Raw genomic sequence first — 18,832 nt, forward strand, 5'->3', positions numbered from 1 at the left:
AATGCGAGAGAAGGAGAGAAGGAGAGAGACGGGACGATGCGAGAGAGGGAGACGCAGGGAGGGAAGAAGAGAGAGGGGAAAGAGGAGGAGGAAAGGTCCCACAATGCTACTAGGGTGACATCGCCGCGGTGGGGGGGTGGGGGGAGAGGGGAAGTGGAGGGGGAGGGGGGAGGGGCAGAGTTTAGTGGAAGGAGGAGGAGAGGGGGGGTTGGGGGAAGGGGAGTAAAGGGGTCTGCTAGGGGAGGAGAGGGAAAGAGGGGGAGGGGGAAGTTGCTTCAGGCGACCAAACCTCTCGAGGCGAAACCGATCGATATCTTCGTTCTTGGATGTCTCTCGGACCTTTCCCGATGCGAAACGGCGGGATTAGGTCGACCTCGAGCAAGACCTTGCGACTTCTGGACAGACTCCGGCACCAACTCGGCCTCCGGAGAGAGAGCATGCTTTCGCTCGCACCGTCGGCCGCTTGGCGCGTTGACACTCCACTGGCCTTGCGTCTGACTCCGGATAATGGTGAGGAGCGCAACGGATTCCGGATTATGATGAAAAGAGGCCTGAAGAACTAAGAGGACGCTTTTGGAGAGGATTCGGGGGGCAGTAGAGGAAAGGATGAAGAAAAAAAAAACAAAAACAAAAAAAAACAAGACAGCCGCAAAACAAAGAAAGTAAACAGAGCGCAATCGCAGGCCCTCAGGTCAGCCAATCTGACCTTGGGTTGGAAGGCTGCTCTTGGCTTCCCACAAGAACGAAGACTCCTGCTTCTGCGCGAGAATGCCCTAGATCTCTATGCCCACGGAGGCCTTGAGGAGGACCAGCGGAAATGAGGATGAAAATAAATCCACTTACATTTCTCGTTAAGGATATGCAGAGTCCGCCAAAGGCACGTAAATACTCATAAATAAGCTGAAGTCTTTCTTAACTTCTGAGATAGATTGATTTGCCGAAGAAAGTGCTTAAAAATAAGTAACTGATTCTTCTTTTTCAGGTGAAGCTATAGCATTTTCTTAACGTAGATAATGACGCCAACACAGGACAACATGCGTAATTAAGGATGACTGAAAACCATTATAAGTCTAGAACAAATTATTTTTTTGTTCTTTGAAAAACAGGAGAAGCACGTGGTAAACAGACTACTATAGCGGAAATTAGACCTATGATAGTTGATTAAAACGCAAATAATGATTGCTATTGAAAAAAACAAGGCTTCACATGGTCAAGGAAAACGTTTGCTTAATCTTTATTTTCGTTAATTCTGCATTCTTGGCAAGATAAAATTTTCTTCTTTTTTTGAAGTCTCAGACTGAATATTTATCATTATAGGATTAGAAATGAAAGAAGCATGAAATTGTTAAACCAGTAATGAAAATCAAAATATAAAAGAAAAATGAAATTAGTTATATACCTGAAATATGTTATTTATAACGCATTCATATTTATAACACACCCTCCTCCTTATACATAAAGACACCGTAGTGTTAATGAGATGCCGACTGATCGTTGGACTTCCCATACTGAACCCCAGCTGTTCCTCCTCCGTTTATCAATTCTTCTTCCTCCTTTCATTCACTCTCTGACTTCCTTACGTCGCAGCTTCGCCTCTGCTATGATATGCCAACCCTTTCTCTCTCTCTCCTTTCTTTCTTTCTTTCTTTCTCTCTCTCTCTCTCTCTCTCTCTCTCTCTCTCTCTCTCTCTCTCTCTCTCTCTCTCTCTCTCTCTCTCTCTCTCTCTCTCTCTCGATCCGTCTCTCTCTCTCTCTCTCTCTCTCGATCCGTCTCTCTCTCTCTCTCTCTCTCTCTCTCTCGATCCGTCTCTCTCTCTCAATCTCTCTCGATCCGTCTCTCTCTCTCTCTCTCTCTCTCTCTCTCTCTCTCTCTCTCTCTCTCTCTCTCTCTCTCTCTCTCTCTCTCTCTCTCTTCTCTCTCTCTCTCTCTCTCTCTCTCTCTCTCTCTCTCTCTCTCTCTCTCTCTCTCTCTCTCTCTCTCTCCTCTCTCTCTCTCTCTCTCTCTCTCTCTCTCTCTCTCTCTCTCTCTCTCTCTCTCTCTCTCTCTCTCTCTCTCTCTCTCTCTCTCTCTCTCTCTCTCTCTCTCTCTCTCTCTCTCTCTCGATCCGTCTCTCTCTCTCTCTCTCTCTCTCTCTCTCTCTCTCTCTCTCTCTCTCTCTCTCTCTCTCTCTCTCTCTCTCTCTCTCTCTCGATCTGTCTCTCTCTCTCTCTCTCGATCTGTCTCGGTCTCTCGATCTGTCTCTCTCTCTCTCTCTCTCTCTCTCTCTCTCTCTCTCTCTCTCTCTCTCTCTCTCTCTCTCTCTCTCTCTCTCTCTCTCTCTCTCTCTCTCTCTCTCTCTCTTCCTCGTCACCTTCATCATCTTCTCGTATTTCTTCTCCCGGCTACGAAGCTTCCATCCCTGTTGAAAATTCCTTAGATGTAGAGTCTACGATTGTTCCAGAACGCGTGTTTGGAGAAGCGTCAGTGCGGCAGAAACGCGTCTAGAATGGACTTCCGCGGACGTGACTGCAGTCATGAGATAGAGTGCATTTGTTAAGGTTAATTTCATGGTTGTAGGTTAAAACTAACAAAACATCAAATAAACATATTGTCGGACGCGCATGCCTTCAAATCTTCTTTTAAACTGTTAAATTATCTGAAGATCATATCCAGTTTGCAAGGCCCACTCAAATTAAAGATTTACAGATGGATTTCAAGCATTCCGGACAACAGCGGAAAAAAAAAAAAAAAAAAATCTCTTGGCGTATCTGGTAGAGGCAATATTGGCAGCTTCCCTTCCTCTATCTGGTCAGGATCACGTTTGGAGGCCTTACTCGGTAAGGGAAAAACTGTCGATATGACTAGGTTTGCGTAGTATGGAAACAAACGCAAACACACTCAACACTAATCTCAGCAGATCCAAGCATGAAAAGCAACAACCTTAGTCATGGGAAACAACCAAAGCACACCTCTCAGGAAGGGTCTAACTCTTGGTACAACAGCCATAACACGGGAACACAACAGAACAAACCCACAAACCACAAGAAGTACAACACAGTGCAAAGAACACTCATAACTCCCCCACCCCCCAGCGCGAGAGTTCAAGGCGCTGACACCTTTCAATCACTCATTTTCTGTCTCTTGCTCCAACAATGACAAGCATATCGCTAATATTTAAGGGGAAACACCACGTGATAAGACGTGACAACACTACAAGAACAGATAGAAACACACTAATTGCCTCTCTCTCTTATTAATGTTTGTTAGTGTTTGGTTGTCTTTATCATTCTCTCTCTCTCTCTCTCTCTCTCTCTCTCTCTCTCTCTCTCTCTCTCTCTCTCTCTCTCTCTCTCTCTCTCTCTCTCTCTCTCTCTCTCTCTCTCTCTCTTTCTCTCTTTCTCTCTTTCTCTCTCTGTCATAATTGCTACCATTAATGTTAAATGATTAAACCTGCCAATTTCCTTTTAGACACGGGATCATCTTGGCTCTGCCGTCTCTTAGAGAATCCTCGCGCAATATTCGGATTATCATTAGACGTGTGACATAGTCATATCAACAGTTACAGCATAACAGGCAACACTGCATCGCCAGTGACAGCAAAGTCCTTAAAGGGCTCTCCGTAATTGATTTATCGCTCATCCGTTTGTTGTAATGGAATCAAAATTTCTCTCCCGGGCATCTCTCATTAGGGTACGATTTCATTTCTCGTGCGGGAATTTCACTTCACCCAACGAGTAATTCTAGTGATCTCGAGGGTTGGACCCCCCTCCCCCCCCCCCCTTGAGGACTCCCTCCTGCCCAAACACACATCCGGAGCCATCCATGCACCACTTGCAATTCATGATTTCCCCCCATCCCAAACCCACAACCCCCTACCCCCCGTCCTCCATCACGCATCCCTCCCTCCCACGCCCTGTACCTCGCTGCGCGCGTTAAGCCGGCACAAACAGAAGAAAAAAAACGCTATAAAATCCTGCGTGTCAGAGCCGTTGATGACGCAAGCTCCCGGACCTCGAGTGATAAAACGCCTAAATTTGTTTCTAGTGCCACTGCGACCTTCCTAGTGTAAGGTTATGTGAATGAGGAACACACATGAGGCCACTCGTGAGGCGGGAGACTTCAGGCTTGGGGCCCACGGAAAGTGAGGGCCCCGTTCGTTCCTCGAAAAGGGGGTGAGAGACCGAGGGAAGGCTCAGAACCCCCGGAGATGCAGGCCTATCGGGAGCGTGACCAATACGAAGATACATGATAAATAAAATACAAAATTATAAAATCAACAAAACGAATGTGCAGAGGTCACTAAAGTAAAACTAAGTTGAAGTCTAAGAAATGACAAATGCCAGAAGGGCTTAAGAATTACGAAAAAGATACCGGTAGCGCTTAAGAACAGAACAACAAACTAACGTCTAAGTTAAAAGTACGTAAAAGCTAAGAGGAGGAAAAACGAAAAGATCGAAAAAGTAGACAGAAAGGTCGTAAAAAACAAAACTTGAATTAAAAGGTCAAAGCATGATTAAAAGAGTAAACTTCAGAATAAGTCAAAAGAGTACGCATGGTTCACAGTAAACGGTAATTATTCTTTTCCATCCCAAGGGGAGAGTCACAAGACAGCTAAGAGCATCCACTTTATTAGTTTAAGTAAGTAAAGTTAAAAGAAAAGCCCTGTTGCCGAGGGGGGGGGGGGAGAGGGGAAGGATAAAAGGGATGATCGAAAAGATGAGTTAGTAAGAGAGAAAATCGTCGGGACGTAACCTAACATGCGGGGTAAAAGATGGGGGGGGGGGGGGATGACAGCGCCGCGGACGGAAGCGTAGCACAAAAAAAAACAATAAAATAATAAATAAGGAATATTATAATAAAATAAAATACACAAATGATAAAACCATAAACTAGAACAATAAAACGTTAAGATAAATCACTAAGAAAATTATATTTATCATAAAAACTTACGTAAAACAATCGGCTGCGATTCATTAATAAAAGGATAAAATCAGTTACGTTCTCTCGATGTAAAGGAGAGAAGAAAAGGATGAACAAGTAAAAAGAAACCATTAAAAAACAAAACAGAGCTTAGAATACAAGAGATAAAAAAGGTAAAAAAGAAAAAAAAAGATGCTTTCGCAGCCTTTGTGGATGTCTCCGCTATCCGCACATCTTGTGAATCATCACAAACTGTATGTGGATAACGAAAGACTTCAATGGTATTTTTATTCACAAATCTACAAAAATGTGTAAAGAAGCGTGACATACGTGTAAAAAGAGCCAGCAAAAAAAAAAAAAAGATAAATAAATAAAAAATAAAAAGTGTAGAAATGTGACTGGCAGAGGGAAGTGGTCCGCCTGCGCTCGACTCGCCCTGTGGATTACGGCAGGATGCTGGAAGGATAGGGATAGGATGGGGGCAGGAGAGGATAGGGTTGAAGGTAGAAGGTAGGGACACCGGGAAAAAAGGGAATGGAAAAGGGGGAAATTAGCGTAGAAGTAGAAGGAAGTGAAAAAGCGAAAGAACAAGAAGAGGGTGCGAATAAGAGGGGTACGAGAGGAAATGCGGCAGGACACAGGGCAGGATAGGGATAGGATGGAGGCAGGATAGGATAGGGCTAGATACAAATGGTAAAACAAGCAGGGAACACAAGTAGAAGCGGAAGAAATTAGCGTGGAAGTAAAAAGAAGGGAAAAACCTAGGGGACAGGAAGAGGGTGCGAATAAGAGGGGTACAAGGGGAAAGGCTACAGGATACAAGGCAGGATAGGGGTAGGATGGAGGCAAGACAGGATAGGAAGAGAAGGAGAATGTAGAACAAAACGGGAAGAGAAGTAGAAGGGGAAGAAAGAAGTGGAGAAGTAGAGGTGGGTGAAAAGACGAAGGAATGAGACGAGAGGGCGAATAAGTACGAGAGGGATAGAAGGATCGAGGAAAGGAAGGGGAGGGGGGTAGGTGATGGGTATGGTCGGGGGGGGGGGGTGAAAACCTCATACTAGCTTTTCTTGATATGCTTCTTGTTCCTCGGCTGATTACATATCTGTAGTTTTTACTTGTGAAGAGGTTAAGTTGTTAATACACGGGTGAATGGTTGTGCAAAGCTTCCTTCCTGGAAAATGTTACTGCTAGGAAACGTCAGGTACACGCGATAAATCTAACCCTAGCCAGATTAACTCTAAACCCAGGAGGACCTTCAATGTCTTGTTAAATTTGATGATATCTTTTGGGTTCACAGACTTACCCATCCGTAACTTTCCCTTGCCAGTCCCCTTCCATTTGTTTTTGCTTCCACAAGGTACATAGTATTAAATCTCTTTTGCCAGTTCAGCCATGCATTAATGGTGCCAGTCCAGCCTTGCATTAATGGTGCCAGTTCAGTTATGTATTAATGGTACCTTCTATTTCTCCATTGGTGACCCCCCCCCCCCCATTTCCTTCTGTATGGTACGCAGTTATTGCAGTTGCAGTTTTAGTATTTAGGAAGATTCGCCATCATCAGTTTAGTGTCGAGCAGAAGCTTCCTCCTCGATTTGGTGGTCCTTTTAAGGGTAATAAAGGTAAAAAATAGCAGAACCTTCACCAAATGAAGGTACGAGTGTCCAAAGGGGATCTCAGACCAACTGCCCGACAAAACGTTTATTAAATGCTTTGGAGGTTTCGTGGAAAACCTCGGGCTAGTCTCAACTATTCCCATATGGAGGCTAGGATTTCCCTATGAACCCTTCATGATTTTTTACTATCACTCTAAACGAGGCAATTCTCCCTCCTTGACAATGCTCTTTAAATGTCCCGCGCGGTGCCACGCCCTCTCCCCCCTCTCCCCCCTCTCCCCCCTCTCCCCCTAGCCTTTCCGGGCGGTAAAGACAGGTTGGTTGGGGCGCCGGCGGTGGCGCCCTCTCGCGGGCCTTTCCCCTCACGGGCGCCTCGGGGGGGAGACATTATCCTAGCGAGAGAAACACATGCTATCTTATTTTTCTAAGACTTACCTTCCTCTTTCTCTCTCTCTCTCTAACTCTATCTCCCTCTACCTCTCGCCCTCTCCCCCTTTCCCCCTCTGCCTCTCCCCAACATGTGCTCCCGCCGCTCCGCTCTCGCTACGTCAGCCGCGCTTCCCCTCCCCCTCCCCAACCCCAACCAACCCCACCCCACCCCACGGAAGGTGAGAGACGGCAAGCTCACCGTCATCAAGCTTACTCCTCAATTTGATGGTCCTTTTAAGGTGATAAAGGTTAAAATAGTAAAGCCTTCACCAAAGGGGGTCTCAGACCAACTGTCCGACAAAACGTTTAATAAATTTGTCAAAACTTGGTCGATAACAACAGCATCGATGTATTCACGCTAATGCTCTCGATCGCATGAGTGTTGTGCATTGACGTGACGATATAAAAAGCTTAAATCAGCAAAATATTTCATAATCGAAATGGGTCTGAGAAAACCTCTGGCCGCACATTCCCTCAAATGCAGTCAGGTGAGCATGCTTGCCTACACACATTATTCCCTTCCTATTGAAGTTACTGAATCTTATCGTGCAGGTGCCACTGTCCTTGGCCCTGGCATCGCTCTTGCCTCCGACCGCCATGCCTTGGTCCATGCCACGTGCAGTACCTCGTCTATTACAATATTGAGATTAGAATATTCCTTCGGACCCATGCTGATTTTTTCTATGCAAGATGGCATCACTAAACGAGGTTATTTTCCCTTTGACAAAGTACATTAAATGTCCCGCGCTTTGCCACGCCCCCCCCCCCCCCACCTCCCCACTCAGTCAGAGAGGTGCAGCTTCTTGGTGTTGCTTTTGTACCTTTTTCTTTCTTTCAATTTTTCTTTCTTTTGTCTTTCTCCTCCTCCTCTTCCTCCTCCCTCTTCTCCTCCTCCTCTTCCTCCTCCCTCTTCTCCTCCTCCTCTTCCTCCTCCCTCTTCTCCTCCTCCTCTTCCTCCTCCCTCTTCTCCTCCTCCCTCTTCTCCTCCTCCTCTTCCTCCTCCCTCTTCTCCTCCTCCCTCTTCTCCTCCTCCTCTTCCTCCTCCCTCTTCTCCTCCTCCTCTTCCTCCTCCCTCTTCTCCTCCTCCTCTTCCTCCTCCCTCTTCTCCTCCTCCTCTTCCTCCTCCCTCTTCTCCTCTTCCTCTTCCTCCTCCCTCTTCTCCTCCTCCCCTTCCTCCTCCATCTTCTCCTCCTCCTCTTCCTCCTCCTCCTCCTCCTCCTCCTCCTCCTCCTCCTCCTCCTCCTCCTCCTCCTCCTCCTCCTCCTCCTCCTCCTCCTCCTCCTCCTCCTCCTCTTTCTTTCTCCTCCTCCTCTTCCTCCTTCTTTCTCCTCCTCCTCCTCCTCCTTCTTATCCTCCTCCTCCTCCTCCTCCTCCTCCTCCTTCTTCTCCTCCTCCTCCTCCTCCTCCTCCTCCTCTTTCTTTCTCCTCCTCCTCTTCCTCCTTCTTTCTCCTCCTATTCCTATTCCTCCTCCTCCTCCTCCTCTCCTCCTCCTCCTCCTCCTCCTCCTCCTCCTCCTTCCTCCTCCTCCTCTTTCTTTCTCCTCCTCCTCTTCATCCTTCTTTCTCCTCCTCCTCCTCCTCCTTCTTTCTCCTCCTCCTCCTCCTCCTTCTTTCTCCTCCTCCTCCTCCTCCTCCTTGTTTTTCCTCCTCCTCCTCCTTCTTTCTCCTCCTCCTTCTTTCTCCTCCTCCTTCTTTCTCCTCCTCCTTCTTTCTCCTCCTCCTTCTTTCTCCTCCTCCTTCTTTCTCCTCCTCCTTCTTTCTCCTCCTCCTTCTTTCTCCTCCTCCTCTTCCTCCTCTCCTCCTCCTCCTCCTCCTCCTCCTTCTTTCTCCTCCTCCCTCCTCCTCCTCCTCCTCCTTGTTTTTCCTCCGTCCTCCTCCTCCTCTTTTCTCCTCCGTCTCCTCCTCCTCCTCCTCCTCCTCCTCCTCTCTCCTCTCCTCCTCCTCCTCCTCCCTCCTCCTCCTTTTTTCTCCTCCGTCTCCTCCTCCTCCTCCTTTTTTCTCCTCCGTCTCCTCCTCCTCCTCCTTTTTCTCCTCCGTCTCCTCCTCCTTCTCCTCCTCCTCCTCCTTTTTTCTCCTCCTCCTCCTCCTCCTCCTTTTTCTCCTCCGTCTCCTCCTCCGTCTCCTCCTCCTCCTCCATCTCCTCCTTCTCCTCCTCCTCCTCCTCCTCCTCCTCCTCCTTCTCCTTCTTTCTCCACCTCCTCCTCCTCCTCCTCCTCCTCCTCCTTCTTTCTCCACCTCCTCCTCCTCCTTCTTTCTCCACCTCCTCCTCCTCCTTCTTTCTCCACCTCCTCCTCCTCCTTCTTTCTCCACCTCCTCCTCCTCCTTCTTTCTCCACCTCCTCCTCCTCCTTCTTTCTCCACCTCCTCCTCCTCCTTCTTTCTCCACCTCCTCCTCTCTCTCCTCCTCCTCCTTCTTTCTCCACCTCCTCCTCCTCCTCCTCCTCCTTCTTTCTCCTCCTCCTCCTCCTCCTCCTTGTTTTTCCTCCTCCTCCTCCTTGTTTTTCCTCCTCCTCCTCCTCCTTGTTTTTCCTCCTCCTCCTCCTCCTCCTCCTTGTTTTTCCATCTCCTCCTCCTCCTCCTCCTTGTTTTTCCATCTCCTCCTCCTCCTCCTCCTTGTTTTTCCTCCTCCTCCTCTTTGTTTTTCCTCCTCCTCCTTCTCCTCCTCCTTTTTTCTCCTCCTCCTCCTCCTCCTTTTTTCTCCTCCGTCTCCTCCTCCTTCTCCTCCTCCTCCTCTTCCTCCTTTTTTCTCCTCCGTCTCCTCCTCCTCCTCCTCCTTTTTTCTCCTACTTCTTTTTTCTCCTCCGTCTCCTCTTCCTCCTCCATCTCCATCTCCTCCTCCTCCTCCTCCTCCTTTTTTCTCCTCCGTCTCCTCCTCCTCCTTCTTTTTTCTCCTCCTTCTTTTTTCTCCTCCGTCTCCTCTTCCTCCTCCATCTCCATCTCCTCCTCCTCCTTCTCCTCCTCCTCCTCCTCCTCCTCCTCCTCCTCCTCCTCCTCCTCCTCCTCCTCCTCCTCTTCCTCCTTTTTTCTCCTCCGTCTCCTCCTCCTCCTCCTCCTCCTTTTTTCTCCTCCTTCTTTTTTCTCCTCCTTCTTTTTTCTCCTCCTTCTTTTTTCTCCTCCGTCTCCTCTTCCTCCTCCATCTCCATCTCCATCTCCTCCTCCTCCTCCTCCTCCTCCTCCTCCTCCTCCTCCTCCTCCTCCTCCTCCTCCTCCTCCTCTTCCTTCGTGTTTCTCCTCCCTCTTCTCTTCCTCTTAATGGTCCCTTCCTCTCACGGATGGTGAAGAAGGTACAGCGGCTGGGCGGCGGCGGTGGCGCTCTCTCGCGGGCCTTTCCCTTCGCGGGCGCCTCGGGGGGAGACTCGCACGCTCTCCTGGCGAGAAGAACCCGTATTTAAACTTATATTTTATTCTTAGACCTCACTCTTTCTCTTCTCTTCTCTTCTCTTCTCTTCTCTTCTCTTCTCTTCTCTTCTCTTCTCTTCTCTTCTCTTCTCTTCTCTTCTCTTCTCTTCTCTCTCTAAGTCTATCTCCCTCTACCGCTCCCCCTCTCCCCCTCTCCCCCTTTCCCCCTCTGCCTCTCCCCAACATGTGCTCCCGCCGCTCCGCTCTCGCTACGTCAGCCGCGCTTCCTCTCCCCCTCCCCACCCCACCCCACCCCCCGACCCCACCCCACCCCACCCCACCCCACCCCCACCCCCCACCCCCACCCCCACCCCAACCCACGGAAGGTGAGAGGCGGCAAGTGCAATGTAATGAAACCATAATCTCTTCGGTCCCTTCATTCAAGTACTTCAGAAAATCTTAGACTTCTACTTTGCTACAAGTCTCAGAGCCTAAGCCAAAGGCGTCACGTAAACTTGTAGTCATTCCTGGAGCACTGGAAGGTCGCGTCCTTCCTCCTATTTCATGAATCAAAGGAAGCACGGCAGCGCGATGAGCATAAAGCAACTCGTTCAGCTCAGCAACGCTTCCTTTTCCCCTTTTCCCCGTATCTGCAAAGTAACCAAGCATGAGCGTCGTGTTATCAGTTGTGGGCTTCGATACACAGATTTGTCTGTTATTTGATTTGGATGTTGGATACCCTGCAAACAATGACTGCAGCAGCAAAGTGTATTTCAAATCTTACGAAATTATTACACTTTGATGTACTATAGAACACCCTGCAATACGAAAAAGCAAAAAAAATAATACATTAATAGCCGTTACTTTTGTAACTGATAGTCGTGTTCATAGCATTCAATGCAGAAATTAATAGAGTATAAAAAAGAGAAATAAATTAAATTATTTCTAAATATCCCATAATAAATCTACCATGATGATACTCCTCAAGTGCCTGATCAAAAGAACTTGGTGCCATCTCCTCCTCCTCCTCCTCCTCCAACAACAGCTTATCATCATCATCACCCCTGGCGGTTCCCTCCGGATTCCCCTCCCTGGCTGTTCCCTCCGCCTCTCCTCTTCCCTGGCTCTTCCCCCCGCCTCTCCTCTTCTCTGGCTGTTCCCTTCGCTTTTCTTCCTCCCTGCTGTTCCCTTCGCCTGTCTTCATCCCCGCTGTTCCCTCCGCCTCTCCTCTTCCCCGGATGTTTCATTTTCCTCCTCCTCCTCCCCCGCCCCCTGATGCCGTGTTTCAAGGAAAAAATAGTACAAGGATGTAACTTCTAAATTTCATTTACATGGGGACTTCTATGCCGGCACCAGCAAGGCCCGACAAGACCAGAGTGAGCAGCTGATTCAGGCGAGGAGCGACGGCGAACACGCCACCAGAAAGCTGGTGGTGAGCGAGCGTTCACGCCCTCAAAGCCAGCCTGACTGCGTGCGTGCGCCGTTGCCCCGCCTGGAAATGCCTTTTGGCCTCTGCAGCCGCCCCGCTTCACTCCTGCTCCTCCCGTGCGTCTTCATCGGACCCCCTCCACGGCGGCGGCTGCTACGGGGCCGCCAGGGCGTCGCGCACGGGCGGCGCCTGGTGCCTTCTTGGGTGGGGTGGGGTGGGTGGGGTGGGGTGGGTGGGGGGACTCGCCTACGAGCCTGGATTCGGGCTCAGAATATGACAGAATCTTTGACGAATCTTCCAGCCTCGTCACTTAAATGGGTATCATGATTATGCCACTTATATCTCATCGTAAATACGTAGTTAACATTTGCCCCTTGCTATTTTTTTATTTTTTTTTCTGGGTAATCTATACTACATCAAAGTGTGGTAATTTCGTAAGGTTTGGAATACACTTTTCTGCTGCAGTCATTGTCTGCATCTTCGCGAATTTCACACCGAATTTCACGCCCGTCAAGGACAGGCAACCGAGAGATCTTTGACCTTGCCAACTTTATGCAAAATTTAAGGTCTATATAAGTACTTATTTACAAAATAACCTCCGTCATATGTCATAATATTTAGCATTACCGAGCATTTTAGTTAATTCATCGATCAGCGTCTGTGTCCAAATGAAAATATTTTGACGTTAATAGATATCAAATCGACGATCTCCATCACCTGATTAATTCAATAGCAGATCCCGACACAGTGGTAGCGTTGCCCTTTATGTCAGTAAGAGCTACTCCTCTCATTTAAGACTGACTGACTGACTGACTGACTGACTGACTGACTGACTGACTGACTAACTGAATTAATTAATTAATTGATTAATTAATGACTGACTGACTGACTGACTGACTGACTGACTGACTGACTGACTGACTGACTGACTGACTGACTGACTGACTGACTGAATGAATGAATGAATGAATGAATGACCTACTCCTCACATTTGAGACTGACTGACGTTGAAAGAGCAATATAAATTTATTCACCGATAAAATTATATTTTATTTTAATTATACATATATTTTTTTTTTTTTTTTTTTGGGGGGGGGGGGCACAACTAGGAATTTAACGGAAGCGAAGAAAAATTCTGCTACCCTCATAGAGCACAAAAGGACGGATTTGATAGCGAAATCTTTTTCCGCAATATATATCGGGTCATTTTTCCTCTCTATAAAGTCATTATGAAAAAAAAAACTATGTTCTATACATAATGCCACATTTTAAGCTTTAAAAATCATCTCGTGTTCGTCTACTGGTTTTCGTAAATGGTAATCTAAATAATTGACTTCAGATTTCATGTCTTGTTTCGAATGATTTTTTCCTCTCGAAGGCAAAGTTAGCGGAATCTAAATCATTCAACAAACCCTATATTACTGATGAAATAAATAAAAATATGCATTTTGGACGCGGCAAGATTCGTGCGATACGAACGCGTGGACCCGGGTATTGCTGGAACTTCGGGCAGAAAGTTTCAATAATTATTTGTTTGTATCATGAAAGTTCTTCCTTTGATGGGTATGTTTAAATCTAGTGTCATTATTTCTAATTCATATCAAACATGAAGAGTTGGGAGGAAACATATACGATAACTTTCTAAAGACCTTTATGAACGCCGAAGATTATTGGCATGTTTCCAGCACTCTTTCTCGGCGACCTTCGCGGCCGACTCATCTCGCCTTATCGCCCTCGCCTCTTTAACTCTAAGAAGCCATTCGTGTTTCTATCACCAGAAACATCATTTTTGTCAGTGTAGAAACGAGGCAAAGCACACCCTGGACCCCCAAATCCTTCAGATCTCCCGCAATAAGACGAGCCAAATAGCGCAGCCGGCGGAGCGTTGCCATCCTTCGGTCACTTTTATTTCAGTCTGTCTTCTCCAATCGCTAGGGATGCGGGAAATTCAGTCATATTAAGTAGATCTCAATTGAAGGATTTGGGGACGAGAAATAAGCGTTAGTAGCTGAGCGAGGGATTGGGCGAAGGAAATCAGCCCGATTGAGGCATTAGAGGAATGACTAAGGAGAGACGGAGGCAAGAGCTGAAGGCAGAGGAGAATTGACAGAGCTGCCTTAAAAAGTCCTAGTCTTAAATGTCCTCGTGCGCCGGGACCCGAACCCGCGCATTCTAGATACTGTTCGGGTTCGGGTTCGCGGCAGACGAGACCCGAAGCCCCGGACGGCACGCTCCGCCGGCCGCGCTCTTTGGCTCGTCTTATTGCGGGAGATCTGAAGGATTTGGGGGTCCAGGGTGTGCTTTGCCTCGTTTCTACACTGACAAAAATGATGTTTCTGGTGATAAAAACACGAATGGCTTCTGAGAGTTAAAGAGGCGAGGGCGATAAGGCGAGATGAGTCTCGGCCGCGAAGGTCGCCGAGAAAGAGTGCTGGAAACATGCCAATAATCTTCGGCGTTCATAAAGGTCTTTAGAAAGTTATCGTATATGTTTCCTCCCAACTCTTCATGTTTGATATGAATTAGAAATAATAACACTAAACTTTTTACCACAAGACATTTTCTTCCATCTTCTTGCGAGCGGATTCCCTTACCCTTATTTATTCCAGCATCCCCCTACCTACAGGTATTTAAATAACAATTATCTACATCCTATGTCTATATCTATCATCCTATACTGCCTTTCTTTCAATCCTAAGCCCTCAGCAGATCCCGAGCCTGCAGAGATTCCACGCGACCTGCATCTACCCCGTAATGTTTAGCGTCGCCTTATGTTACTGATGACAGCGTGTTATTGCATCTTTTTGTAAGTGGGGTCGTTGTATTGCATCTTTTTGTAAGTGGGGTCGTTTCTTTTGCATCTTTTTGGACGCGAGATGAGGCAGGCAATTTACGATTTCTTCTTGATTCTGTTGCGCGTAACCGTTAGCGTAATGGGAATAATTTGTTTGTGATCGTCTACTGTAGGATTTTGTAGATATACGAAAATAAAATAAAACACTCTGCATACATTATTATTATTATTATTATTATTATTATTATTATTATTATTATTATTATTATTACTAGCTATTAATCTTCATGTTGTTGGTATAAAAACCCACACTGTAAAACTAGATTTAATTGAAAAAGGAATAAAAAGGATGAACAGACCTGAAGATGGAATTAACTGAATTAACAGGTGGATTCCGAAACTGTTGTCTCTTTTTCAATTAAATCTAGTTTTACAGTGTGGGTTTTTATACCATAGTATCAACACGGTAGTGTGTTTTCTCCTTTTCAATCTTCATGTTATTATTTACCGATATTCTTGCATGCCTGTCGCACGCGTCGCCTATCTCCCTTCCAGCGCCACGTGATCTTGCATATCTATTTTCAGCCCCGACGGAGATGGATGCAGAAAGGCGCATCCTCCAGAAGTGCCCGTCTTGCAGCTCTTGCATCCACCTCGTCGCCCGCCAGTGCCAAGCAACCGCATGGCACGTGAGTGTCAATCGAGACGTTGCTTCTTTTCCCCCACCTCGCCGGCCATTACCCCCCTTTTCTGCGAAGAATCGTCTTCTCTCTGTCTATTTACTACGTGAGTCGATGTGGATATGTTTATGTACCTGAAATATGTTATATAATTCATTATAATACAGTCGTATGAATTTATTTAAAATATGTGTATATGTATGTATATGTATTTATGTATGTATATGTATATGTGTATGTAAATGTATGTGTGTGTATGTGTATATATATATATATTTGTATATGTGTGTGTATGTGTATGTGTATGTGTATGTATATGTATATGTATATGTATATGTATATGTATATGTATATGTATATGTGTATGTGTATGTGTATGTGTATGTGTATGTGTATGTGTTGTGCACGTGCATGTATGTATGTATGTATGTATGTGTATGTGTATGTGTATGTGTATGTGTATGTGTATGTGTATGTGTATGTGTGTGTGTGTGTGTGTGTGTGTGTGTGTGTGTGTGTGCGCGTGTGCGTGTATGTGTATGTGTATGTGTATGTGTATGTGTATGTGTATGTGTATGTGTATGTGTATATGTATATGTATGTGTGTGTGTATATGTATATCATGTTGGGAATGCTTCCGGTGTCTCATCCTCTCTCAAGTCTGGTCCTGTGTGAACTTTCTAGTCCTTTTTTTTATTAATCCTTACTCTGAATGTAAACTGATCTTCCATGAGCTTCCATGTCATCCCCTATACCTTCTCATCATCAGATTCTATCAAGTTAATACCTTCACTAACACTCTCATGGTTCCCTGATATTATCCAGTGCTTAATTTGAAAACCTCCAGACTTAAGAACTTGCTCTTTCTCTTGCATCATATGTGTAGCTTCAGACATATTTGAAAGAGAATGCAAAATATCAACAGTCTTTTGTAAAGCCATCCTAGAGGTCACTCCACTTGGCCCATCCGCAAAAGTTGCTGTCTGAAGTACATAATGATCTGGGTTCTCTTTGAGTATCTATATCCTTCCATACGAGCCTGTGAGTGTGTTGATCTATTTCTGAAAACCTTATAGAATTAAACATTTTACTAATATCATCAGCAAACACTAATGACATTTGATGGAATCTAATTAATATACCTAGTAAATAATGCAACACATCTAGTCCCGTTGCCCAGTACTCATTAAGAACATGCCCCATGTAAGAGGCTGAAGAGTTGAATACAATTCTAATGGGGGATGAGGGGGGTGAGGTTGATTCCGGCTTTAGTACCTCATATAATGCACCCGTCCCCTTATATTCCTGTAATATTTTAAGCTCAAGATTTCTAGCTACACTCCTAATCAGTTCTGTAATTTGACCCTGATAAGCTTTGACAGATACCCTCCTTAATTTGCTTAGTTGCCTCTCAGTAGACTTTAATCTAGCATAAGACACTGTAATATATTTTGGTAATTTTTCAGGATCTATGATCCATGGGTATGTGATCAGAGGTGACCCAAGTAGATGCCAGCAAGGTTGCAAAATTGCTAGGGGTAAACTGGGAAGAGATTGTAAGGCCCCGTGGGAAAATAAATTTACTTCTAGGTTCATATTTTTGTGGCATACTGCCAAGGCTTATTAAGACTGGACAATATTAATTTGATGAGTAACCCATTAGGGGATTGCTTAAGGGGATCCAATTCTTTATTGAGAACTACAATAGGATTAGCAATAATGTTTGTGTCTGTGTTAACCATTTAGTGTGTGTGTTTTATGTTAATGATATAACCCTAGAACAGGACAAGAGTCTGACTTAGAAATTGTGAGAGTTTTTTGTGCTAGAAAATCTTGGTATGTATTGTAGTCCCAGATGTGGGAGTTGTAAGTGTGGGAATTGCCTGGAAAGAAGTAATGAATTTACTCTCAAGGAAAAGAGAATTAGCCAAAAGGCTTAAGTCATGATCATCCATAAATTTAGAGCCACTCTAGGAATTATCAGTGTCATATTGGATCCGGAATCCCACAGTGTTGTGATATTTTTGTGATATCATACACCAAACATAAGTAAAACACCATCACGTGAAACCAGGTTACTGGCTATTTCCACTGGATTCTTAATCTTATTAATGTTACTTAATATATTGTGTAATAAGCAGTGCTGATTTTTCCCACATGCCATCTGGTCTACTATAACATCACAAAACCCTATATCATCACAGTTCTTGCTCAGGTGTCCTCTAGCGAGGCATATGAAACAAATGCTTTTTTTCTTATAGCCTCATATTTATCCTTATCATCTAGTTTTTAAATTACTGTACACTCTGATACTGAGTGAGAACCTGAGTCATGATACCAGCATCTCAGACTGTCTATACTTGGCTTATTTTCCAACAGATGAGAAACTGTTATAGTCATACTTACAATATTATCTTCTAATATGTCTTGCTTCCCTTTTATTGTTTGTATCATGTTTACTAACCCTTTTGGTTCTTCATCTATTACTGTATTATGAATCAAAACCTTTGAATTTGATCCTTTTACTCTTACATCTGCTTCCTTATATTCCATGACCCTTTTCTCCCTTAACAAATATTCCAACAATCAGATAGATTACTGCCATCCTTTATACCCTGTGCAACTGCTACCCATTCTCTTTTTTGTGACAAAGGTAACAGTTTCTCAATTTGATTCATCATTCCTACAGTATTTATCTCAGAAGGCAACCCTAACCTTTTTTAAATTAAAAAAAATGCCCTTTCAACCACAATGACTATCTCAATAAATTTCTTAAAATTATTTTCTGGAACTGGTTTAAGGCTTTTTATATCACACGGCACAGAATCGGTGATCATAGATGGATTTCCACCTTGCATCTAATCGCTCAAACACCTGCTTGTAATCATCTTCAACATCCTTAATCCCCATCTAATGCTTCACCCGTTAGACACTGCTTTAATGCACATGGATCCTCTCCATAAGTACTTTGCATTAATCTCACATAATCTTTATGGAATGTAGGATACTCTCTTGTTTTCCCACTAAATTGTGGAGGGTCCAGAGGTTTCCCCTTCAGTTTGACACTATCACTATCATTTCTGGATATTTTAAGAGACTCAATTTTTGTAAACTAATCTTGAATTTACTCAATTTTTCACACTTTCAAGGTCAAGTGTATATTTCTCATTTTCCTCTATCTTTTCATCACAGTGATCATCACAACTATCGAGGAGTTTAGCCATTTTCTCACTGATTGCCTCGACTGTGTGATAAACTTCTTTGTCCCCATCATAGGTATCCTGTATCACCTTAACTGGTTTCTCCCTAAGTGTGCACTCGGAGAATAACTTAACCTTCCTTGTGAATTTTCTCTTGGCCACGGCTCTATCCTTCCTGGCTGCCTCCATCATCATCACGAGATTTATGCTCAACTGGTTCACCTGTAATATGAAGCAACTGCTGTAAAACTGTTATTACTGATAAGGTTCAACCTGAAATACAGTTTTATAAAAAATCACATGCGTAGGAGCTAGCTGAAGAAAAGAACTACTGATTTTTAATCTGGTTATACACGAAATCAGACAAGTATCCATTAACACTATTAAATGATTATGTCACACATCTTAATGCAGAGAATAACCAAAGCCTAACAAAATCCTTAAAATCA

At 45.0% G+C, this 18,832-nt stretch overlaps 1 protein-coding gene across 2 annotated transcripts in view; it reads left to right on the forward strand.

Annotated features, from left to right (window-relative positions):
• Positions 1-18,832, forward strand: part of LOC125040578 — a 53,038-nt gene that overhangs the window by 21,803 nt on the left and 12,403 nt on the right. For both annotated transcript variants that reach the window (XM_047635197.1, XM_047635198.1), the window contains one exon: positions 15,089-15,289. In XM_047635197.1, the coding sequence (XP_047491153.1) occupies positions 15,186-15,289 (104 nt within the window). In that variant the 5' untranslated portion in view covers positions 15,089-15,185. The remainder of the gene's footprint in view (positions 1-15,088; positions 15,290-18,832) is intronic.

Source organism: Penaeus chinensis, chromosome 29 (genome assembly GCF_019202785.1).
Source record: "Penaeus chinensis breed Huanghai No. 1 chromosome 29, ASM1920278v2, whole genome shotgun sequence".
Lineage (NCBI taxonomy): Eukaryota > Metazoa > Arthropoda > Malacostraca > Decapoda > Penaeidae > Penaeus > Penaeus chinensis.